This window comes from Somniosus microcephalus, unplaced genomic scaffold, assembly GCF_052327205.1.
Source record: "Somniosus microcephalus isolate GS21.2 unplaced genomic scaffold, FLI_Smic_1.0 unresolved_chr4, whole genome shotgun sequence".
Taxonomy (NCBI): domain Eukaryota; kingdom Metazoa; phylum Chordata; class Chondrichthyes; order Squaliformes; family Somniosidae; genus Somniosus; species Somniosus microcephalus.
Window position 1 is genome coordinate 50,334,298 of NW_028225182.1, and position 26,134 is coordinate 50,360,431.

General features: G+C 47.7%; 1 protein-coding gene across 1 annotated transcript in view; it reads left to right on the forward strand.

Annotated features, from left to right (window-relative positions):
• Positions 1-26,134, forward strand: part of hsd20b2 (hydroxysteroid (20-beta) dehydrogenase 2) — a 74,417-nt gene that overhangs the window by 45,801 nt on the left and 2,482 nt on the right. Inside the window, exons 6-10 of the mRNA XM_085977534.1 lie at positions 3,944-3,988; positions 10,654-10,688; positions 18,147-18,228; positions 21,441-21,506; positions 25,178-25,327. Coding sequence (XP_085833660.1) covers positions 3,944-3,988; positions 10,654-10,688; positions 18,147-18,228; positions 21,441-21,506; positions 25,178-25,327 — 378 coding nt within the window. The remainder of the gene's footprint in view (positions 1-3,943; positions 3,989-10,653; positions 10,689-18,146; positions 18,229-21,440; positions 21,507-25,177; positions 25,328-26,134) is intronic.

The following is a 26,134-nucleotide window of genomic DNA, read 5'->3' on the forward strand; positions in this document are numbered from 1 at the left end:
ACGTAGTGTATTTAGACTTCCAAAAGGCATTTGACAAGGTGCCACACAAAAGATTATTGCTTAAGATAAAAAAATCACGGGATTGGGGGTAATATTCTGGCATGGATAGAGGATTGGCTATCTAACAGAAGGCAGAGAGTTGGGATAAATGGTTCATTCTCAGACTAGCAATCAGTAAGTAGTGGTGTTCCGCAGGGGTCAGTGCTGGGTCCCCAACTCTTTACAATCTATATTAACGATTTGGAGGAGGGGACCGAGTGTAACATATCAAAGTTTGCAGATGATACTAAGATGGGAGGGAAAGTAGTGAGTGAGGAAGACATAAAAAACCTGCAAGGGGACATAGACAGGCTAAGTAAGTGGGCAGAGATTTGGCAGATGGAATACAATACTGGAAAGTGTGAGGTTATGCACTTTGGCAGGAAAAATCGTAGAGCAAGTTATTATCTTAATGGCAAGAAACTGGAAAGTACTGAAGTACAAAGGGATCTGGGGGTCCTGGTGCACGAAACTCAAAAGGTTAGTATGCAGGTGCAGCAAGTGATTAAGAAGGCCAATGGAATGTTAGCTTTCATTGCTAGGGGGATAGAATATAAAAATAGGGAGGTATTGCTTCAGTTGTACAAGGTATTGGTGAGACCGCACCTGGAATACTGCATACAGTTTTGGTGTCCATACTTAAGAAAAGACATACTTGCTCTCGAGTCAGTACAAAGAAGGTTCACTCGGTTAATCCCGGGGATGAGGGGATGGACATATGAGGAGAGGTTGAGTAGATTGGGACTCTACTCGTTGGAGTTCAGAAGAATGAGAGGCGATCTTATTGAAACATATAAGATTGTGAAGGGGTTGGATCGGGTGGATGCGGGGAGGATGTTCCCGATGATGGGTGAAACTAGAACTAGGGGGCATAGTCTTAGAATAAGGGGCTGCTCTTTCAAAACTGAGATGAGGAGGAACTACTTCACTCAGAGGGTGGTAGGTCCATGGAATATGCTGCCCCAAAAAGCTGTAGAAGCTACATCATTACATAAATTTAAAACAGAAATAGACAGTTTCCTAGAAGTAAAGGGAATTAAGGGTTACGGGGAGCGGGCAGGAATTTGGACATGAGTCTAGGTTCGGATCGGTCATGGCCCTGTGGGTAGCGGAGCGGGCCCAGGGGCCGTGTAGCCTGATCCTGCTCCTATTTCGTGTGTCTAATTCTGTTAGATTCAGGAGATGGTTCTGTGATAGTAGATTGGCGGTTAGGATCAGATCAGCCATGGTCTTATTGAATGGCGGAGCAGGCTCGAGGGGCCGATTGGCCTACTCCTGCTCCTATTTCTTATGTTCTTATGTTCTTCTGATGTGTTCATGCGCCAATGCCTCCACAAAGGCTCTGCTCATGTTCACTATGGATTCCTCCATTCGCTCCACACTCGCAGCGACCCTCGAGACAAAATATGCAAGAGACTCCTGCATCTGTGCCTGGAGTTCCATCACCTCTAATCTTATGGATGGAGCCAGAGGCAGAGGGTCGACATGCTGCTGAGCCGAGCTGGCAGAGTCCTGCGCCCTCTGACTAGGACTCTCCACTGCTGTCCCTGTCTCCACAATCTGCTGATGCTCACTTGTGAGCTGAGATACACCAGGTGACAACACTACTCTACGTCCCAAAAGTCCCACCGAGGTGTGAGTGTCTGCGCTGGTGCTGGGTGCGCTGAATTCTGCTGACGCTGCGCCCTCAGAGGTTGCAGCTTCCTCTGAGGAGTCTGGCTGCTCACCCTCTTCTTCCTGGCTAGGGGGGATGGATGCTTGTGATGGTCCTGTGGGGGAGTAAAGGAAAGAGTCAAAGATGTGATGCCAAGGTTACATGCACATTGCATATTGCAGATGATCATAAGTCCATCTGTTTGGGCTTCAGAGTCATTATCAGTGAATCATGCAATGTCAATGAGAGAGATGGAAAACTATTCTGTCACCAGCTTGCTGTGATACACCCGTCTGTCCATCCCCCACTTGCGCATCGTCCTCCACTCCCACGATCTCCAGGACCGCCTCCTCCCAGGGGGTGAGGTGGGCTACTGAGGGTGGCCCTCCTCCTGTCCTCGCTCTTTCTTGCTTATTGTGAGCTCTCTTTTCCTGCAATGAGGGAGACAAGTGGAGGTTGAGTGAGAATGAAGGAGTGAGTGTAGAGATTCCGTAGCATAGATATTTAGAAGGAGAGAAAGATGGAGTGAGGTGGCAAGACCAAGGGCCCTCCCTGTGTGTTGTCAGTTGTTTTCATAGCATCAGAGTGAGAGGGAGTGTGAGGGCTGCATAGTCGAATAGTTAGGTGAATGTGACCATAGAGAGAAAGGGAATGGGTAAGGGTGCATGGATGTCAGTGTCAAGTGGGATGTGGAGGAAGAGATTGCTAAAGCTGAGTGTTGGCGAGGAAAGGCAATGGGGATCAGATTGAGGGTGATGGGAAATTCATACTCACTTTTCCAGTGCGCTGAAGGTCATGAAATCTTTTCCTGCACTGTATCCAGGTTCTGCGGGTGACTCCCAAGGAGTTGACCTCCTCAGCCACCTGCATCCACACTGCCTTGGTCTGAGTGGGAGGCCTCTTCCTCCCTGGTGAAGGGAACAGCACCTCCCTGTTGGCCCTAGCCCCATCCACTAATGCCTGCAGTGCCACCTCGTCAAAGCGAGGAGCTGATCTGGCCCTCCCACTTGTCATATTTGCTGCAACTCCCTCACACTGCACAGTCAAGAAGCTTGGCAGTCTGCAGAAGAAGCAAGGCTTGCTGTGGACCTTAAATGCAGCAGCAATGATGATGTCATTGGAGGGGACTTTCAGTCATGAAAAACCCATTTGCAAAGGCTTCCCACACGTTGGAAATCAATTGGCCAATTCAGTTAAAATTGCGTCAATCTTCCACATCCATTTAGATTTGTGTGGGAAACACGAAATTCGGATAACACGACAACAGCCCGCACCTGAGTTAAAATCCCCCCCATAGAGTACAAAAGCAAGGAGGTTATGATGAACCTTTATAAAACACTGGTTTGGCCTCAACTGGAGTATTGTGTCCAATTCTGGGCACCGCACTTCAGGAAGTATGTGAAGGCCTTAAAGAGGGTGCAGAAAAAATTCACGATAATGATTCCAGGGATGAGGGACTTCAGTTACGTGGATAGACTAGAGAAGCTGGGATTGTTCTCCTTGGAGCAGAGAAGGTTGAGAGGAGATTTGACAGAGGTGTTCAAAATTATGAGGGGTCTGGACAGAGTAGATAGAGAGAAACTGTTCCCATTGGCAGAAGGGTCGAGAACCAGAGGACACAGATTTAAGGTGATTGGCAAAAGAACCAAAGGCGACATGAGGAAAATCTCTTTTACGCAGTGAGTGGTTAGGATCGGGAATGCACTGCCTGAGAGGGTGGAGGAGGCAGACTCAATCACGGCTTTCAAAAGGGAATTGGATAAGTACCTGAGGGGAAAACATTTGCAGGGCTATGTGGAGAGGGCGGGGGAGTGGGACTAGCTGAAGTGCTTTTGCAGAGTTCTGGCATGGGCTCGATGGGCTAAATGCCTGCCCTCCTGTGCTGTAACCGTTCTATGGACTTGGCTGGGCTAGGGAGAGGATATTGGCCAAGGTCCCTGCTCCAGATCACTGTCCAGTGAGCCCTGCGGAAAATGGTACATATGCGGATATCTGATGAGGAAAGGATCGGGCTGGGCTAAATGGTCAACTGTCCTGCCGACGCTCATTGTCTGGGCTCACACATGGGAGAATGGCCACTCAGCCAGGTACCTGAGGGTCCTTGGTCCTCATGTAACTGTACCTCAGTAGGAGTCAGTGACTTCAGGGTGGGGTGGAGAGAGAAAAATTAGGAACAAAATACTGATGTGTAAAATCAGGTTTCCAGAGAGAACTTTTTAAATATGTTTTTTTTTTGCTTTTATATTTCAGGCAATTCTTGATATCATGAACTGCAATACCCTTTCTGTGCTGATGGTGAGCATTCAAATACTGGGATGTACTGTATGTTTAATTAAAGGGACAGTGTCCCCACGTTTGTCTGTGGAGGGTCATATAATTGGCATTGTGGTGTCACATCTGTAAGAAAAGAAAGAAAGACTTGCATTTATGCAGCACCTTTCACGACAACCGGACACCCCAAAGCGCTTTACAGCCAATGAAGTACTTTCTGAAGTGTAGTCGAGCTCTTCGAGAGGTGTGACTGAGTAATACCGATTTAAGATAATTGTCAAAAAAAACGGGGAGATGAGGAGAAACGATTTTTACTCGGCTTGTCCATCTGCTAGACGACTAGAGATTAAGATTTGAGAAGGAGTTAAGAAATCCATTTTACGCAAAATGAACTACTTCTATTGTTTTCAGTTTTAGTTCTGTGGAAAGAAAGACTCGCATTTATATAGCGCCTTTCACGACCACCGGACGTCCTAAAGCGCTTTACAGCCAGTGAAGTACTTTTTGTCGTCACTGTTGTAATGTGGGAAACGTGGCAGCCAATTGTGCACAGAGCAAGCTCCCACAAACAGCAATGTGATAATGACCAGATAATCTGTTTTTAGCGATGTTGGTTGAGGGATAACTATTGGCCCCAGGACACCCGGGGAGAACTCCCCCTGCTTTTCTTCAAAATAGTGTCGTGGGATCTTTTACATCCACCTGAGAGAGCAGACGGGGCCCCGGTTTAACGCCCCATCTGAAAGACGGCACTTCTGACAGTGCAGCGCTGTCTCAAACTTCTGACTCAGAGGCGAGAGTGCTACCAACTGAGCCAAGGCTGACACAAATTGTTGATAGAAACATAGAAGATAGGAGCAGGAGGCCATTCAGCCCCTCGAGCCTGTTCCGCCATTTAATGGGATCATGGCTGATCATCCAAATTCAGTACCCTGTCCCTGCTTTCTCCCCATATCCCTTGATCCCTTTAGCCTTAAGAAATATATCTAACTCCTTCTTGAATATATTTAATGAATTGGCCTCCACTGCCTTCTGTGGTAGAGAATTCCTCAGGTTCACCACTCTCTGGGTGAAGAAATTCCTCCTCATCTCTGTCCTAAATGGCTTACCCCTTATCCTTAGACTGTGACCCCTGGTTCTGGACTCCCCCGCCATCGGGAACATCCTTCCTGCATCTAGTCTGTCCAGTCCTGTTAGAATTTTATAAGTTTCAATGAGATCCCCTCTCATTCTTCTAAACTCTAGCGAATATAAGCCTAATCGTTCCAATCTCTCCTCATACGTCATACCTGCCATCCCAGGTATCAGTCTGGTGAATCTTCGCTGCACTCCCTCCATGACAAGAACATCCTTCCTCAGATAAGGTGACCAAAACTGCACACAATACTCAAGGTGTGGTCTTAGCAAGGCTCTGTACAACTGCAGCAAGACATCCTTGCTCCTCTACTCGAATTCTCTCGCTACGAAGGCCAACATACCATTTGCCTTCTTAACCACCTGCTGCACCTGCATGCTTACCTTCAGCGACTGGTGCACAAGGACACCCAAGTCTCGTTGCACTTCCCCTTTTCCCAATCTATTACCGTTCAGATAATAATCTGCCTTCCTGTTTTTGCCACCGAAGTGGATAACCTCGCATTTATCCACATTATACTGCATTTGCCATGCATCTGCCCAATCACCCAACCTGTCCAAATCATACTGGAGTTTCTCTGCCTCCTCCTCACAGCACACATGCCCACCCAACTTTTTGTCGTCTGCAAACTTGGAGATATTACATCTAGTTCCTTCGTCTACATCATTTATATATATTGTGAATAGCTGGGGTCCTTGCACCGATCCCTGCGGTACCCCACTAGTCACTGCCTGCCACTCGGAAAAAGACCCGTTTATTCCAATTCTTTGATTCCTGTCTGTCAACCAGTTCTCTATCCAAGATAGTACCTTACCCCCAATCCCGTGTGCTTTAACTTTGCACGCTAATCTCTTATGCGGGACCTTATCGAAAGCCTTCTGAAAGTCCAAATACACCACATCCACTGGTTCTCCCTTATCTATTCTACCAGTTACATCCTCAAAAAATTCCAGTAGATTAGTCAAGCATGGTTTACCTTTTGTAAATCCATGTTGACTTTGTCCGATCCTGTCACTGTTTTCCAAGTGCTCTGCTATTACATCTTTTATAATGGACTCTAGCATTTTCCCCACTACCGATGTCTGACTTACCAGTCTATAATTCCCCATTTTCTCTCTATCACCTTTTTTGAATAGTGGGGTTACATTAGCTATCCTCCAATCCATGGGAACTGTTCCAGAGTTTATAAAATTTTGGAAGATGACCAGCAATGCATCTACTATTTCTAGGGCCACTTCCTTAAGTACCCTAGGATGTAGATTATCAGGCCCTGGGGATTTATCGGCCTTCAAACCCGTCAATTTCCCTAACACCATTTCCCTACAAATACTGATTTCATTCAATTCCTCCCTCTCATTAGACCCTATGTTCCCCGACATCTCTGGGAAGTTATTTGTGTCCTCCTTTGTGAAGACAGAACCAAAGTATGTATTTAATTGGTCTGCCATTTCTAAGTGCCCTGTTACCACGTCCCTATAAATTCCCCTGATTCTGACTGCAAGGGACCTACGCTTGACATCACCAATCTTTTTCTCTTCACATATCTATAGAAGCTTTTACAGTCAGTTTTTATGTTCCCTGCAAGCTTACTCTCATAATCTATTTTCCCCCTCTTAATTAATCCCTTTGTCCTCCTTTGCTGAATCCTAAACTGCTCCCAATCCTCAGGTTTGCTGCTTTTTCTGGCCAAATTATATGTCCCTTCCTTGCATCTTATGCTAACCCTAATTTCCCTTGTTAGCCATGGTTGAGTCACCTTTTTTGTTTTATTTTTATGCCAAACAGGGATGAACAAATTCTGTAGTTCATCCATACGATCTTTAAATGTTTGCCATTGCCTATCCACCGTCATCCCTTTAAGTAACATCTTCAAAGTGTCCTTGTTGGTATTATATTTACAATGTGTAAATCAAAACCACTTTAACTGTGTGTTTACTTTTTTTTTTTACAGTGCAGATAGAGGCCATTTCGGCCCATCGAGCCTGCACCGCCGCATATCCCACCCGATCCCCGTAACCCCTACACATATCCCACCCTATCCCCGTAACCCCACGTATTTAATCCCCCTAACACTAAGGGTCAATTTTATCATAGCCAATCAACCTAACCTGCACATCTTTGGACTGTGGGAGGAAACCGGAGCACCCGGAGGAAACCCACGCAAACACGGGGAGAATGTGCAAACTCCACACAGACCGTCACCCGAGGCCAGATTCGAACCCGGGTCCCTGGCGCTGTGAGGCAACAGTGCTAACCACTATGCCACTTGTTTTCTAGCTATCTCAATTGGTTGCATATTTAATCTTATGGTTCCTGTTTTCCAAGTTTAACATAAAGCTATTTGACCAGCAGATGTTTCTTTACTTGATGTCATGTTTTCAAAGGCACATGCTTCCTTTAATGTTTATGTTTCTGTTCCAACGTGTTAGCTCTTCACACTTTAAACTGGGAATTCTCATTGTGTTCATTGCAAACTGTAGACCTTTCAGAAGCACCAATGGTTTGCTTCAATCTTTCATTGTTATAGCATATTTAACTAATTCCCATTTCAAAGCTTGTTTACAACTTTGTTATCACCTGATCTTATCTCAGAAGCCTGTATTTCTGTTTACAGCCTGTGTCTCCAAGGCTTTAGACTTTTAAACCCAGTATATTCTGTATTAATAATATCAGAATTCTGTTCATATTATCGTGTATTTCTCTGAATCATGGCTATTCCTTCATACCCAATCCATCCTAGCCAACTTGTGCCTCATACCATCGTAGTTTCCTTTATTTAAATTCAGGACCCTAGTCTCTGAGTCAACTACTTCACTCTCCATTTTAATGAAGAATTCTATCATATTATGATCGCTCCTCCCCAAGGGGCCTCGCACAACAAGATTGCTAATTAATCCTTTCTCATTACATAATACCCAATTACAATTGATATTGTAACTTGTGTTGAGTTCATGGCATTGAATGGCATGTGGTCTGTAGCACATAAGAAATAGGAGCAGGAATCGGCCATTTGGCCCTTCATGCCTGCTCTGCCATTCAACAAGATCATGGGTGATCTTCTACCTGAACTCCACCTTCCCGCACTATTCCCATATCCCGAATTCCCTTAGTCCCCAAAAATTTATCAACCTCTGTCTTGAATATACTCAACGACTGAGCCTCCACAGCTCTCTGGGGTAGAGAATTCCAAAGATTCACAACCCTTTGAGTAAAGAAATTTCTCCTCATCTCAGTCCTAAATGGCCGACCCCTTATTCTGAGACTGTGACCCCGTGTTCTAGATTCCCCAGCCAGGGGAAATATTTTCGCAGCATTAACCCTGTCAAGCCCCTTAAAAATTATATATGTTTCAATTAGATCACCTCTCATTCTTCTAAACTCTAGGTAATATAGGCCTAGTCTACTCAATCTCCTCATAGGGTAATTCCCTCATCCCAGGAACCAGTCTAGTGAACCTTTGTTGCACTCCCTCTAAGGCAAGTATGTCTTTCCTTAGGTAAGGAGACCAGAACTGCACAGTACTCCAGGTGTGGCTTCACCAATGCCCTGTATACTTGTAATAAGACTTCTTTACTCTTTTACTCTAATCCCTTTGTAACAAAAGCTAACCTACCATTTGCTTTCCTAATTGCTTGCTGTACCTGCATGTTAACTTTCAGTGATTCATGTACAAGGACACCCAGGTCCCTCTGAATGCCAACATTTCCCGTCTCTCACCATTCAAAAAATATTCTGCTTTTTTGTTTTTCCTACCAAAGTGGATAACTTCACACTTCTGCACATTGTATTCCATTTGCCCTGTTCTTGCCCACTCAGTCAACCTGTCTATATTTCTCTGCAACCTCTTTGTATCTTCCTCACAGCTTACTTTCCCACCTAATTTTGTATCATCAGCAAACTTGGATACGTTACACTCAGTCCCTTCATCTAAGTCATTAATATAGATTGTAAATAGCTGAGGCCCAGGCACTGATCCTTGCGGCACCCCACTAGTTACAGCCTGCCAACCGGAAAAGGTCCCATTTATTCCTACTCTCTGTTTTCTGTCCATTAACCAGTCCTCAATCCATTCTAATATATTATCCCCAATATCATGAGTCCTAATTTTGTGTAATAGCCTCTTGTGTGGCACTTTATTGAATGCTTTTTGAAAATCCAAATACACTACATCCACTGGTTCCCCCTTATTCATTCTACTCGTTACATCCTCAAAGAACTCTTAACAGATTTGTCAAACACGATTTCCCTTTCATAAAACCATGTTGACTCTGCCTAATCATATTACGATTTTCTAAGTGCCCTGTTAGCACGTCCCTAATAATAGATTCTAGCATTTTGCCTACTATTGATGTCAGGCTAACTGGCCAAACTTCCCCATTTTTTCTCTTCCTCCTTTCTTAAATAGCAGGGTTGTGTTTGCTACCAACCAATCTTTGGGGACTGTTCTAGAATCTAGGGAATTCGGGAAGATTATTACCAGTGCATCCACTATCTCTGCAGCTACCTCTTTTAAAATCCCAGGATGCAGGTCGTCAGGTCCAGGGGATTTGTCGCCACTTAGTCCCATTAATTTCTCCAGTATGGTGTCTTTAATTATTCTGATTTCTTTAAGTTCCTCATTCTCTCTAGACCCTTGGTTCCCCATTATTTCCGGAATGTTTTTTGTGTCTTCTACCGTGAAGACAGATACAAAGTATTTGTTTAATGTCTCTGCCATTTCTTTATTCTCCATTATAATTTCCCCTGTCTCTGCCTCTAATGGGCCCACATTTACTTTCACTACTCTCTTCCTATTAACATACCTATAGAAGGAACTGACTTGCTGGTGTCCTCAATACTCGAGATGTCTTTTTCTACAACATTTTTGAAATCCCTAATTTCCTTTTCAAGTGCTCTAGTCAAATCTTCCTGGGTCAGTTTCAAGTAACGTTTTATTTCTGACTGGCCTTTTCTCACCATTTGTCCATCACCCCTGTACTCGCTGACCTACATTGGCTCCCAGTCCGGCCTCGATCTTAAAATTGTCATCCTTGTCTTCAAATCTCTCCGTGGCCTCGTCCCTCCCTCTCTGTAATCTCCTCCAGCCCTAAAACCCTCAGATCTCGGCGCTCCTCAAAGTTCTGGCCTCTTGTGCCTCCTTGATTTCCTTTATCCCGCCATTGGCGCCCGTGCTTTCAGCTGCCGAGGCCTCAAGCTCTGGAATTCCCTCCCTAAACCTCTCCGCCTCTCTACCGCTCTCTCCTCCTTTAAGACGCTCCTTAAAACCTACCTCTTTGGCCAAGCTTTTAGTCGCTTGTCCTAATATCGCCTTATGTGTCAAGTTTTGTTTGATAACGCCCCTGTGAAGCACCTTGGGGATGTTTTACTACGATAAAGCCGCTATATAAATGGAAGTTGCTTTATTGTCAAGAATAAGTTGGCAATTTAAAAAATGTGAGCTTTCAATAATCAAGACAGCGGCTTATGCAATAAAAACTGTTAAGTTGGCAGTGCTTAATATTTTTCCTTTCGCGAGTGTGTTGTATCTAACTCGTGCCCCTTTCCTCCTTGGTAGATGACCAGAATTGTCCTGCCCCACATGCTGGAAAGGTATTGTAGCAGCTTATTACTTGGGAGTTACTTTATTATCAAGTGCAACACATGGAAGGGTTGGGGGAGGCTGAGGTGGGGTGAGGGGTTGAGTTTGATGTTTATAAGAACATAAGAAATAGGAGCAGGAGTAGACCAGTCGGCCCCTCGAGCCTGCTCCGCCATTCAATAAGATCATGGCTGATCTGATCCTAACCGCCAATCCACTATCACAGAACCATCTCCTGAATCTAACAGAATTAGACACACGAAATAGGAGCAGGATCAGGCTACACGGCCCCTGGGCCCGCTCCGCTACCCACAGGGCCATGACCGATCCGTACCTAGACTCATGTCCAAATTCCTGCCCGCTCCCCGTAACCCTTAATTCCCTTTACTTCTAGGAAACTGTCTATTTCTGTTTTAAATTTATGTAATGATGTAGCTTCTACAGCTTTTTGGGGCAGCATATTCCATGGACCTACCACCCTCTGAGTGAAGTAGTTCCTCCTCATCTCAGTTTTGAAAGAGCAGCCCCTTATTCTAAGACTATGCCCCCTAGTTCTAGTTTCACCCATCATCGGGAACATCCTCCCCGCATCCACCCGATCCAACCCCTTCACAATCTTATATGTTTCAATAAGATCGCTTCTCATTCTTCTGAACTCCAACGAGTAGAGTCCCAATCTACTCAACCTCTCCTCATATGTCCATCCCCTCATCCCCGGGATTAACCGAGTGAACCTTCTTTGTACTGACTCAAGAGCAAGTATGTCTTTTCTTAAGTATGGACACCAAAACTGTACGCAGTATTCCAGGTGCGGTCTCACCAATACCTTGTACAACTGAAGCAATACCTCCCTATTTTTATATTCTATCCCCCTAGCAATGAAAGCCAACATTCCATTGGCCTTCTTAATCACTTGCTGCACCTGCATACTAACCTTTTGAGTTTCGTGCACCAGGACCCCTAGATCCCTTTGTACTTCAGTACTTTCAAGTTTCTTGCCATTAATATAATAGCTTGCTCTACGATTTTTCCTGACAAAGTGCATAACCTCACACTTTCCAGTATTGTATTCCATCTGCCAAATCTCTGCCCACTTACTTAGCCTGTCTATGTCCCCTTGCAGGTTTTTTATGTCCTCCTCACTCACTACTTTCCCTCCCATCTTAGTATCATCTGCAAACTTTGATATGTTACACTCGGTCCCCTCCTCCAAATCGTTAATATAGATTGTAAAGAGTTGGGGACCCAGCACCGACCCCTGCGGAACACCACTATTTACTGATTGCCATTCTGAGAATGAACCATTTATCCCAACTCTCTGCCTTCTGTTAGATAGCCAATCCTCTATCCATGCCAGAATATTACCCCCAATCCCGTGATTTTTTTATCTTAAGCAATAATCTTTTGTGTGGCACCTTGTCAAATGCCTTTTGGAAGTCTAAATACACTACGTCCACTGGTTCCCCTTTATCCACCCTATATGTTACTTCCTCAAAGAACTCCAGCAAATTTGTCAAACGTGACTTCCCTTCATAAAACCATGCTGACTTTGTCCTATTAAATGATGATTATCCAAATGTACTTTGTGTTGTGTATGTAATATGTGTGCTACTTGAACCTATGGACAGGACTGCACTACTTGTAGGGCGTAGTGATACGCAGTACCACTCCTGGCCATAGGGGTATAAATAGTACTGTGGGTACTGATCCCCCTCAGTTCCCGCCTGTGGGCATGAAGTAAAGACCTACGTGCAGTCCCTACCTCCAACCAGTAAAGACCTGTTTGAGTTATACATTTAAGTCTTTGGGCTAGATTTTCAGTTGCTTGCGCCAGCAGTTAGCGCCTTAAGAGAAGTGATTTTCGGGCGCTATTCGTGTAGCGCCCGGGCGCAGCGCAGTTTGCGCCCCGCCCCAAATTAAGTTGCCCGTTAGCGCCGGCGTAAAGTTTAGCGGCCGCCCGGATGCGCGCGCAGAAAATGACGTCACATCCTCGTGCAACGCCCTTTGGCCGCCCCGAATCCAAACTTCAGTCGGACCGCCCCATTCTGCGGCTGGCATCCAGAGCGTTTGTAAAATGGAACGCAACACACCCTGGGGAGCGCAAATTAAAGGGCACTCCTCCTGCACTATAAACGGCAGTCTGCATGTGTTGTGTGGAAGGATCCAGTGTGTTGTTGTGAACGGTGTATCATCATCATCATCATCCTCCTCCTCCTCCTCCTGCTCCTCCTCCTCCTCCTCCTCCTCCTCCTCCTCCAAAAACACATGCACCCTTCCCCTTTAAGAGCTCACTGGCACCAGAGTGTCTGCCGTGCGCTGCGCTCTGCACCGCCGGCTTAGCGCCTAAAGATAGTAGTGGAACGCCTCTTTTAGCGCTCCACCAACCTCTTAGGGCGAAGCCACTGAATTTCCGGCAACAGGGCGCTACTTTGGGGCGGGCGCTAACTTCGGGCGGGCGCTAAGGTTAGCGCCCCAAAACTGCCTATACTGAAAATCTAGCCCACTGTGTTAATTGTTCAATACAATACACATACTTAACACTGGCGACGAGTCAGGTTCTTACCCTGCGGCAGTTATTCCACGGCGGCTTCGTCCAAAGACAGGACGTTGAAGAGAGGTTTCAATCCTCAACACCCCACTCAAAACTGAAGGGCAGCAGAAATCCTGACAGCTTCCAGCGACTGGAAGCGACAGGCATTAGGACCCTGAAGCCTCCATAACCTCGTGGGTAAGCCGAGCAGCGTTGGCTGCAAAGATAAGGGCCGCACTCGGACTGAAAGGCGCGGCGGCTGCAGAAGCTCAAGGTGCGAGAGCCGCGGTGCACAGCGCGGGCTATCGATCGCACAGAAGATAAGGGCCGAGAGCCGCTTCGGTCAGGAGCCACTTCGCGATCCAGCGATCGCATCCGCTGATAAGGGCCGCACTCGGGCGATCGCGGCGAAGATAAGGGCCGCACTCGGGGCTGAAGGGAGATGGCGTCGGGGGACGGGTGAAGACCGCCAAGCGCGGGAAAACCGCCATTTTGCGGGCGGAGGACGACGGCAAGAGCGGGAAGCCGCCATCTTTGATAACAAGTAAAGAAAATAAAATCTGAGAAATTGCAAATCTACAATGCCTAAACACGGGAATATTAGCACCTTTGATAGTGACCTCGAAGATTGGGCCATATATGTTGAAAGAGTAAAAAATTATTGTAAGGCCAATAAAATTCGTGAGGCTGATAAAGCACTAACATTATTAAATTTAATGGGTGCGAAGACATACGGGCAATTGAAACACCTGTTATCACCAGATGAACCGGCGGATAAGACGTTCGATGAGATTGTTACTGTCCTGAAAGATCATCTAAACCCCACGCCGCTGATGCTAGCGGAACGATTTAAATTTTACGACAGAAGGCAGCTACAGCATGAAAGCAATGCTGAATATTTGCTGGAATTGCGTAAATTAGCGAAATATTGCCAGTTTGGAACGGGACTGACAGATGCACTACGAGACAAATTTGTGTGTGGTTTATTTAAACAGGATACACAAAAGCGACTGCTCGAGGAGAATGAGCTGACGCTTGAGAAGGCGGTCACTATGGCAGCAGCACACGAAGCCGCAGCGAGAGGCACGGCAGTAATGCAGCTACGGTCACCGGAGCTCAGTGCACACAAATTGGGTGTGAGTTCTGGCAAATGTTATCGTTGTGGAAAGACAACGCATGATCAGAACCAGTGTTGGTTTAAAAACCAAGAATGTAGAACTTGTGGTAGGCTTGGACATATAGCTAGAGTATGCAGGTCAGGGAAGAAGACTAGCAACAAGAAGTCACCGCAAGGAAAATACGCAAAGGTACACAAGGTGACCGAACAGGAGTCCGATTCAGACGCTAGCAGTAATGAACTGGCTAGCTTAAGCTGTAATGAACTGGCTAGCTTAAGAGTACTCAACGCTGGTAAGGGTGCAGACCTCCAGACAATTTGGGTCACTCTTCAAATAGAAGGAGTCCAAGTAAAACTGGAATTGGACACTGGATCGGCATTGACGGTCATAAATAAGAAAGATTACGGAAAGTTATTCCAACATATTCCCCTACAGGATACGGGGATTATATTGAAAACATACACGGGGCAAAGAGTGTACCCCATCGGGAAAATAGAGGTTGCAGTGGTCCACAAGGGCGAAGACAGTCAAATAATGGACTTATGTGTGATATCTGAAGGAGGTCCTCCACTACTAGGACGGGAGTGGATTAGGAAAATGAATATGGACTGGCATTTCCTACAAACAATAACGAGTGAGAACTTGGTGAAGATAGTCGGCCCAGACTCTGGAACGGATGATGGTAAGCCCATCTCAGGTGCAAAAGACAACGTTTCAGCACAGAATTCCACTGAGCAACAACAACATAGTTTAACTGTGGATTCTGAGTCTGGCAAGTCTACTGATGTGCCCATTTCTGAGGGACACCGGGCTCGAACTCAACTCCATTTCAAACTACAACAGCAATTAGAACAAATGCTTCGCCGTTTTGAGCAAGGGTTGAATGCAACGAAAGAGTTCTTTGATATAGAGTTGGAGAATCTGGAAAGACAACAGAAGCAGCTGATGGAGAAAATGGAGCAGGAGCACACAAAACGTCTGATGTCAGAGGAGTTAACGGTCAGCCAACTCCTGCATATGCTGAAGGACAGGACTCTGAAATGGGAAAAACTTGAACACGAACTTCAATATTCAAAGGAAAGGGGTTCGGAGCTCTCAAAGGTTATTGGAAGAGCTGAGGTGGCAACACAGACTGAGATGACTGCAACAGAGCAGCCCTTGGATGCCAAAGGTACGCTGACTCACGTCAACGTAGAACAACAAACCGCTGAAACAGCTGCTCCGGTAGAGGGATTGAATAGTCCGATCAATCAATCTCCAAAAGAAGTTGAAGTAGTAAAATCTCAAATGAGGTCATTAGTAAACGACTTGCTGAAAGCCCAGAAAAAGCTGGATGAAGAGGTACGCATGAAGAAGTCTCTTCAGGAAAGATGTCTGGACTTGGAACAAAAGCTGGCTAACGCCCAGCTGGGTATGGAGGAAATAGAAGACCCTCTCGCTGGCCTAGATCAGGACGACACCGAATATTACTATGTCCTGTCCTGCCCAACTTGTAACTTCGACTCCCACCATACAGAAATCATGGAGGAGCACCGAAAGTCTACGGAACATCGGGAGAAGGTGGCTCTACTACGGAAAAAGGAGGAAGAGAAGGAGGAACTGCGCATGCAGCTGGCAGCTGACAGTGGAGCCCAGAGAGTCTCCAAGAAGCAGAAAAGGAAAAGTCGAAACAGAAGATGACCCATCTGAACCATTATTACCTCTACCAGATCACACACATGGTCCCTCCGAACGGAGCCAATTCAGTTCGGAAGTTCAAACTGTTAAATCCATGGAAGGACTATTGAATGAGTCACTCCAGCAACGTGAACCGACTACACCACAGAGATTGAATCTGTGAACTGTTTTCCGCAGAGACTGAATCTGTGATCTGTTTTGACATGAAGTTATCTATGTATCTATGTTATTCTGTTATGTAACCCTGAAGTTATATATGTATATATGTTATTACGTTATGTTAAATGGGGAGATGACTGTAAAGCTAAGAAGGGAGGAATGTTGTGTATGTAATATGTGTGCTACTTGAACCTATGGACAGGACTGCACTACTTGTAGGGCATAGTGATACGCAGTACCACTCCTGGCCATAGGGGTATAAATAGTACTGTGGGTACTGATCCCCCTCAGTTCCCGCCTGTGGGCATGAAGTAAAGACCTACGTGCAGTCCCTACCTCCAACCAGTAAAGACCTGTTTGAGTTATACGTTTAAGTCTTTGTGTTAATTGTTCAATACAATACACATACTTAACACTTTGAGGCTGACTTCAAATGAACTGAACTCCTCAGTTTCATGTTGAGGGATGTCAAAGCAGATTGGGGTGGGGGTGGGAAATGGGCCAATTGTTAAAACTCACGACTGCTGGGGTCCAGTTTGCATTCGAGAAATCTCCAGGGTGGGGGGGAGTGCGTTCTCCCCTCTTCAGAACCAAATGTGAAGCAGGAAGTACACATCACAAGTGAATTGCAAATTGCATTTTGCCACCAGAGTCACCACTCCAGGAGTTAACATCTGCACAACTTAGCTCCTTCAAACTTGCCTCAAACGTGGAGGGGAAAGGCGGAGCTTACAAGGGATTGGGGCAGACCGAGTGTTTGAAGCTCCAGTTTTGTACCCAAGAGCCTAAGTTCGTGGGTTCAAATCCAGGCTGACACTCCCACTGCAGTACTGATGAGGCGCTGCACTGTCGGAGGGGCAGTACTGAGGGAGTGCTGCACTGTCGGTGGGGCAGTACTGAGGAGGCGCTGCACTGTCGGAGGGGCAGTACTGAGGAGGCGCTGCACTGTCGGAGGGGCAGTACTGAGGGGGCGCTGCACTGTCGGAGGGTCAGTACTGAGGGAGCGCCGCACTGTCAGAGGGGCAGTACTGAGGGAGTGCTGCACTGTCGGGGGGGCAGTACTGAGGAGGCGCTGCACTGTCGGAGGGGCAGTACTGAGGGGGTGCTGCACTGTCGGAGGGGCAGTACTGAGGCGGCGCTGCACTGTCGGAGGGGCAGTACTGAGGGAGCGCCGTACTGTCGGAGGGGCAGTACTGAGGGAGCGCCGTACTGTTGGAGGGGCAGTACTGACAGAGCGCCCCGCTGTCGGAGGGGCAGTACTGAGGGAGCGCCGCACTGTCGGAGGGGCAGTACTGAGGGAGCGCCGCACTGTTGGAGGGGCAGTACTGAGGGAGCGCCGCACTGTCGGAGGGCAGTACTGAGTGAGTGCTGCACTGTTGGAGGGGCAGTACTGAGGGAGCGCAGTGCTGAGGGAGTGCCGCACTGTTGGAGGGGCAGTACTGAGGGAGCGCAGTACTGAGGGAGCGCAGCACTGTTGAAGGGGCAGTACTGAGGGAGCGCTACACTGTCGGAGGGGCAGCATTGAGGGAGCGCTGCACTGTCGGAGGGGCAGTACTGAGGGAGCGCTGCACTGTCGGAGGGGCAGTACTGAGGGAGCGCAGCACTGTCGGAGGGGCAGTACTGAGGGAGCGCCGCATCATTGGAGGGACAGTACTGAGGGAGTGCTGCACTGTTGGAGGGGCAGTACTGAGGCAGCGCAGTACTGAGGGAGTGCTGCACTGTCGGAGGGGCAGTACTGAGGGAGCGCCGCATCGTCAGAGGGTCAGTAATGAGGGAGTGCTGCACTGTTGGAGGTGCCGTCTTTTGAATGAGACAGTAAACCGAGGCCCCGTCTGTCGCCTACCCCTATTTCTTGATTTCACCTCAAATCTTTTGTCCCACTCTCTTCGATCTCGGTGGTGTCCTGCACCTTGGGCCTCGGCTCAAAGGAAAAATTGCCTGTCTTTCTCTCTGTTCAGGTGATGTGTTTGTTTTGAACTTGGCAGGAAAAAGGGCATCATGATCAACATCTCTTCAGAAGCTGGGACTCACCCACATCCGATGCTCACCATGTATTCAGCTACCAAGGTATTTTTTTGTTATTATTTAACTGGTTCAGTGGGTAGCGCTCTCGCTTCTGAGTCAGAAGGTTGCAGGTTCGAGCCTCGCTCCACAAGACTTGGGCGTGTAATCTTGGCTGACGCTCCAGTGCGCTATTGGGAGCGCTGCATTGTCAAGAGGTGCTGCCCTTTGGATGACATGTTAGACTGGGGCTTGACTGACTATTCCTGTGGCTCAATGGGATGTTCCCCAGTTTACGGCCCGTGCAGTAAACAAGTGATTTCTGCTCATTTCTATTGAGTGTAGACATCAGAGAGTGAAGTAGAATCATAGAATCTTACAGCACAGGAGGAGCCCATTCGGCCCATTGTGCCTGTGCCGGCTCTTTGATAGAGCTCTCTGATGTGCCTTCAATAACCACAAAACTAGAAGTTATAGGCCTAGAAATTCAGTGCCCTTAGCACCGATTTTGCGGCGCTAGAGGGCCTAGCGCTGCAATTGGCGCCGGTTCCTAAATTGCCTGGGGCCCTTCCGCGGCGGTAGACCGGTAGCGCTGCGCCGGCACCGATGACGTCATCGGTGTGCGCAGCGTCCCGGTTGCCGTGGTAACCCGGCCCCAAGCCGAAATTCAGTTGCTGCCGCCTCGCCAGTGGCAGCCGCAACTAAGACTCCGGCAAACGAGTGTTGCCGGAGTCTGCGCTGGCGCTTTAAGGAGGCGCGGCGGCCGGCCGCTTTCCCGCCGGCCGCCTGCCCGCAGCTCCCTCCCCGGACTTCTCCCCCCCCCCCCGGAACAGATGCAAGCCCGGCACTTGTCCGAGGTGCCGGGCTCATTTTTGAAGAGATTTGCGCGGGCCGCGGCCGGGTGCAGGCAGCTCCTCCTTAACGGAAGGAGGAGGCCTGCACTTCCCGAGCCTGCCGCACCGCAGCGGGCGCTGCAGCGCCGGAATAGCGCCGCATTGCAGCGTGTTGCGCCAGTTTTCAGGCGCTAAAACCCTTCAGTAGCGCCGGCAGCCGTTTGGGCGCGGCGCTACTGAATTTTTGGCGCGCGCAAAGGGACTTAGCGCCGGCGCTAACTTCCGGCGCTAAAGCCCTGGCGCAGCGCAAACTCAATTTCTAGGCCATAGACTTTAACAAGTTGGCTTTTAATCACTAAGATCAGAGCTAACATCTCAACACACCGACTGGTTCACAGGAATGAGTCATACAGATCCTGAGATCTTTAAGTAAGAGAAGTCAGGGGCGGAGCCAAGAGCCAAGACCTGGAACCTTCCAGGTTAGTCAGGAAAGAGGAAGTGAAACTATACACCGTGTGGGGGAGGGTAATATACGAGTGCAAAACAGATACAGGCAAGACAAACAGATTTCATTACACTCTCCAATTAGTCCCACTCCCCCCTGCTCTTTCCCCATAGTCCTGCAAATTTTTCCCCTTCAAGTATTTATCCAATTCCCTTTTAAAAGTTGTTATTGAATCTGCTTCCACCACCCTTTCAGGCAGCACATTCCAGATCACAACAACTCGCTGCGTAAAAAAATTCTCATCTCCCCCCTGGTTCTTTTGCCAATTACCTTAGCTCTGTGTCTTCTGGTTACCGACCCTCCTGCCACTGGAAACAGTTTCTCCTTATTTACCCATCATAATTTTGAACACCTCTATCAAATCTCCCCTTATCCTTCCGTGCTCCAAGGACAACAATCCCAGCTTCTCCAGTCTCTCCATGTAACTGAAGTCTCTCATCCCCTGGTATTGTTCTAATAAATCTCCTCTGCACCATCTCCAAGACTGTCTTGTTTTGCACACTTTGTACAAAAATAATAAATTGCAGGACAACGGAGTATTACAGTTTAAACTCTTTTATGAAGCATCAGGTCTGTTCTTACTCACAGCAGTACAGTGGGGACAAGATGGAGTTAGGACCCCTTACAGATGCCTGCAGGCCAATGACAACTCAGCATGTGATCACATGTGAATCTAATAGGCATTCCTTACAGATGCCTGCGGGCCAATGATAATTCAATATGCAAATGTTACAAAGACCTTGACATCCTTCCTGTGGTGGCCCAGGACAGGCTGTAACTAGTGGGGTACTGCAAGGATCAGTGCTTGGGCCTCAGCTATTTACAATCTATATTAATGACTTAGATGAAGGAACTGAGTGTAATGTATCCAAGTTTGCTGATGATACAAAGTTAGGTGGGAAAGTAAGCTGGGTGGAGGATGCAAAGAGGCTGCAGAGAGTTATAGACAGGTTGACTGAGTGGACAAGAACATGGTAAATGGAATACAATGTGGGGAAGTATGAAGTTATCCACTTTGGTAGGAAAAAAAAGCAGACATTTTTTGAATGGTGAGCGACTGGGAAATGTTGGCATTCAGAGGGACCTGGGTGTCCTTGTACATGAATCATAGAACATTAACATACAGGTACAGCAAGCAATTAGGAAAGCAAATGGTATGTTAGCTTTTGTTACAAAGGGATTAGAGTATAAGAGTAATGAAGTCCTATTACAATTATACAGGGCATTGGTGAGGCCATACCTGGAGTATTGTGTACAGTTCTGGTCTCCTTACCTAAGGAAAGACACACTTGCCTTAGAGGGAGTGCAGTGAAGATTCACTAGACTGGTTCCTGGGATCAGAGGATTGCCCTATGAGGAGAGGCTGAGTAGATGAGGCCTATATTACTTAGAGTTTAGAAGAATGAGAGGTGATCTAATTGAAACATATAAAATTCTTAAGGGGCTTGACCGGGTAGAGGCAGGGAGGATGTTTCCCCTGGCTGGGGAGTCTAGAACTAGGGGTCACAGTCTCAGAATAAGGGGTCGGCCATTTAGGACTGAGATGAGGAGAAATTTCTTCACTCAAAGGGTTGTGAATCTTTGGAAGTCTCTACCCCAGAGAGCTGTGGATGCTCAGTCGTTGAGCATTTTCAAGGCAGAGGTCGATGAACTTTTGGGAACGAAGGGAATTAGGGGATGTGGGGATAGTGCAGGAAGGTGGAGATGAGGTAGAAGATCAGCCATGATCTTAGTGAATGGCGGAGCAGGCTCAAGGGGCCAAATGGCCGATTCCTGCTCCTATTTCTTATGTTCTTAATTGGCCAGCTGGGCACCAGCCAGTGATTTATGAAGGTTGAGCATAATTTGAATGTTTTAAGTGATGGGCAAAGGGGGCTACAGGACCAGAGTGGTTCTTTTGATGACTGGGTTCTTCAGTCTGCAATCTCCTTCTCCCACAGGTCTTTGTTGACTTCTTTTCTCGAGCACTGAACGCAGAGTACAAGCCAAAGGGGATTATCGTACAGGTATGGCAAAACAAATGACAATTTGTTTTCCTTCTTCCGGCTGACTGGAAAACACTCAAGATAAGATGAGAATTGTAGAATGGACTTCACAGCTGTGGGCGTGACTGGGATTGTCAGATGACCAAAGCATGTGAGTGAGGCTAACCTCATTCTTTGCCCAGTCTTGGTTGATGTCGCATTGTGGTGCTTCATCCCATGTTGTTTCGAGGTGCCAGGCCTTGGCTCAGTGGGTAGCACACTCGCCTCTAAGTCAGAAGGTTGTGGTTTCCAAGCCCAATTGCAAAGACACAAGTCCATTATCTAGGCTGGCACTCCAGTGCAGCACTGAGGGAGCAGCTGCACTGTCAGAAGTGCCGTCTTTCGGATGAGACGTTAAAACCGAGGTCCTGTCTGTTCTCTCAGGTGGACATAAAAGATCCCATCGGACTATTTTGAAGAAGAGCAGGGGAGTCCTCCCCATTGTCCTGGTCAATATTTATCCCTAAAGCATCATCACTAAAACAGATGATCTGGTCATTTACCTCACTGCTGTTTGTGGGGGTTTGCTGTACGCAAATTAGTTGCTGCATTTCCCCACAACAGTGGCTACCCTTCAAAAGTACTCCATTGGCTGTAAAGTGCTTTGGGACGTCCTGAAGCTGTGAAAGGTGCTGGAGAAATGCAAGCTCTTCTTTCTTTATGGTTGTCCAATAACCCAGTAACACCCTCTGCCTGGGCTTGCATAGAGAGAATGGCCAATTGGGCATGGTGCATGTGGGCTCCTGGTGCCTTTCCAGCTTGACTCATTTTCAGGGCAGGAAAGGGGAAAAGCTGAAGGCAAAATGATCCTGGCGTGATTGAGATTGGGTGGTCCAGTTGACTAGGACCTGGGGTGGAATCCAGCCTAGACCGGCAAGGACCAGATGGGCTGAATGTCCTGTTTCTTTGCTGTAAATTCTATGTAAAAAGTCTGAACTCAGTTGCTTGTGCCTCTGAATCCCGAGCACAAACTGTCATTGATTGACTGTCACACTCAGAAGCCTCGCGAATGGCTGATCTGAGCGATAGATAGGTTCCGAATGTACCAGAATGCGAGTTATTCTGAGGCAAAGGCACGCTGATCATCCTGTACCCGATCTTGGGAGTCCTTGTTGGCAGCTTGGCTCAGTTGATAGCGCTTTCACCTCCTGAGTCAAAAGGTTGTGGGTTGAAGCCCCATTTCAGACTTGATCACATAATCTAGACTGGCACTTCAGTGCAGTGCCGAGGAACGCTGCATTATCAGAGGTCCCGTCGCTCAGACGAGATGTTAAACTGAGGACTCGTCTGCCTGCTCAGGTGGGCCCTATTTGAAGAGGAACTGGTGCCCTGGCCATCAGTTCTCCCTCGGCTAATACCACCGAAAACAGATTAATTGCTCTAATTGGCTGTTTGTAGGGCTTGGCTATGCTGTGTTTGCTTATGTAAGAAGTCACACAACGCCAGGTTATAGTCCAACAGCTTTATTTGAAATCACAAGCTTTCGGAGCGCTGCTCCTTCTTCAGGTGAAGTGGAGAAATGCATAAAGACACAGCTTATATAGTCAGAGAATCATGTCAGATGTTTACAGGTAACCTTTCCAACTGCCATTTATCTCACCTCGGCAGAGAGATAATCACAGCAGTCAAAGGTGTGAATGGTGTCCAAACAGGTCAGTCAGGGAAACATTACATCAAAGAACAATGAGGTGGGGTCACAAGGGGTCAAATATTGCAGATGCTGGGGTCTGTATGAAAAACAAAAAAACAGACAAAAAACATTTTTTTTGGCTGGAAATCACAGCAGGTCCGGCCACATCTGTGTAGACTGACGGGAGCGCTGTCCAATAGGAAGAGGGCTGAGCTGGGAGGACTGAACTAGGCGGCCTGGTCCTCCAATCAATGGCTTATGTAATGAGTACACTTCAAAAGTAATTCATTAGTGCTTGGGAATGTCCTGAGGACATAAGTCACTGTACAAGTTTCCCTTCTTTCTCATCCAGTCCATGCTGTGTTTGATGGGCGGTGGATGTGAAGCTTTGTGCTGGATCTAAAGCACATCTCACCCGACTTGAAAATACTGGCTGCTAAAAGTACAATGATCTCTCGGATCTTGAATTAGATAACAACAATTTGCACTTATACAGCGCCTTTAACATAGTAAAACATCCAAAGGTGTTTCACAGGAGTGTTATCAGAAAATATTGGACACCAAGCCATGTAGGGAGATATTAGGACAGGTGCGTGACTAAATGTCTTAAAGGAGAGAGAGGAGGGAACTCCAGAGCTTAGGGCCCGAGTCAGCTGAAGACATGGCCGCCAATGGTGTGGCAAGGGAAATTGGGGATGTTGTAGGGCTGGAGGAGGTTACAGAGCTTGGGAGAGTCGGGGCCATGGAGGGATTTGTAAACAAGGTTGAGAATTTTAAATATTTTTTTAATTTTTAAAAATTATTTCATGGGATGTGGGCGTCGCTGGTAAGGCCAGCATTTATTGCCCATCCCCTAATCGCCCTCGAGAAGGCGGTGGTGAGCCGCCTTCTTGAACTGCTGCAGTCCGTGTGGTGAAGGTGCTCCCACAGTGCTGTTAGGGAGGGAGTTCCAGGATTTTGACCCAGCGACGATGAAGGATCGGCCGATATACTTCCAAGTCAGGATGGTGTGTGACTTGGAGGGAAACTTGGAGGTGGTGGTGTTCCCATGCGCCTGCTGCCCTTGTCCTTCTAGGTGGAAGAGGTCGTGGGTTTGGGAGATGCTGCCAAAGAAGCCTTGGCGAGTTGCTGCAGTGCATCTTGTAGATGGTGCACACTGCAGCCACGGTGCGCCAGTGGTGGAGGAAGTGAATGTTTAAGGTGGTGGATGGGCTGCCAATCAAGCGGGCTGCTTTGTCCTGGATGGTGTCGAGCTTCTTGAGTGTTGTTGGAGCTGCTGTCATCCAGGCAAGTGGAGAGTATTCCATCACACTCCTTACTTGTGCCTTGTAGATGGTGGAAAGGCTTTGGGGAGTCAGGAGGTGAGACACTCGCCACACAATACCCAGCCTCTGACCTGCTCTTGTTGCCACAGTATTTATGTGGCTGGTCTAGTTAAGTTTCTGGTCAGTGGTGACCCCCAGGATGCTGATGGTGGGAGATTTGGCGATGGTAATGCCGTTGAATGACAAGAGGCAGTGGTTAGACTCTCGCTTGTTGGAGATAGTCATTGCCTGGCACTTGTGTGGCGCAAATGTTGCCTGTCACTTATCAGCTCAAGCCTGAATGTCGTCCAGATCTTGTTGCATGCGGGCATGGACTGATTCATTATCTGAGGAGTTGTGAATGGCACTGAACACTGTGCAGTCATCAGCGAACATCCCCATTTCTGACCTTATGTTGGAGGGAAGGTCATTGATGAAGCAGCTGAAGATGGTTGGGCCGAGGACACACATGAGGTGTTGCCAGACTGGGAGCCAATGTAGGCCAGTGAGTGCAGGGGTGATGGGTGAATGGGACTTGGCGAGTTAGGATACAGGCAGCAGATTTATGAAAGAGCTCAAGTTTACGGATGTGAGGCCGGTCAGGAGAGCATTGGAAAAGTTGCATATTTAGTATCCTTCTTCCCACCCCAAACAATAAGAGAAATATTATGGAAATAAGAAAATTACACAGCATAGCTGAGATAGATGTTGTTTTTCAGTGTGTGATGCCTCTTATGGTCTCCACCAACTTGACACACGACGCAGAAACCAATCTTTTTGTGAAGCAAGCAGATGACTACGTCCGAGAAGCTCTGAACACGGTCGGGATAAGAGAGCGGACGAATGGCTGCTTGTCCCATGCCTTGCAGGTAAGCTCGAAGGTCACTAAGATGATGCCTCGGTGTGTATCGGGCAGGCGTGGAGCTGAGCCGCACATCGTGAGTTCGATCCCATTTTGCACGTTTATCTGGGGCAGGAGTTGAGATGCTGCAGCGACCCTGTGTGACAGAGTGAGGGAGGGAGGGTGGGGGGGAAATAAAAGAGCAAATGTCTCTTCGCCTGATCGCTATCTGCTGACTTCTGATGGAAGGGGGACGTCAGCTGAGCACAGGGTTAGACCTTGCAATGATGCCTGCCAAGGCCGAATATGCCGCTGCCACTCAATGCCTAGACTCGCACGTGAAGGACCATTTTGGGCCAGGTACCCTGGCACAGCTGGTGACCATGAAACCACACCCAAGAAAGCGTCAGTGCCTTCGGGAGAGGCAGTGAGAAAATGGGGGAGGGGTGGGAAAGAGTCTGCCGCATGATAGCACAGCACTCTGGAGTCCCAGTACCAAAGGGTGGGCTGGTACTCGAAATCCTCCATGCACACCGCTATCTACCTATGCCTGCCACTGTGGGAGGTGATAAGTGAAGGCCATGCACTTCCGAAGCTTGGCCCGGGAAGCAATTGGGGAACCAAAATTAGTCTCGTGCTGGAGGGAGATGGTGGGTGGTGGGGGGAGGGGCTGCGTAAACCAGCCAGAATTCTACTATCCAGCCACCCTAGCTGAGAGCGGGAATGTGCGCATTGGGCCTGGCTGTGTTTACCCCGCCCCCTCCCCTCCCCTCCCCCAATGGTGGAATAGCTTGGGAGCCTCGTTCCTGTTTATGCTCACACAATAAGGACGGGC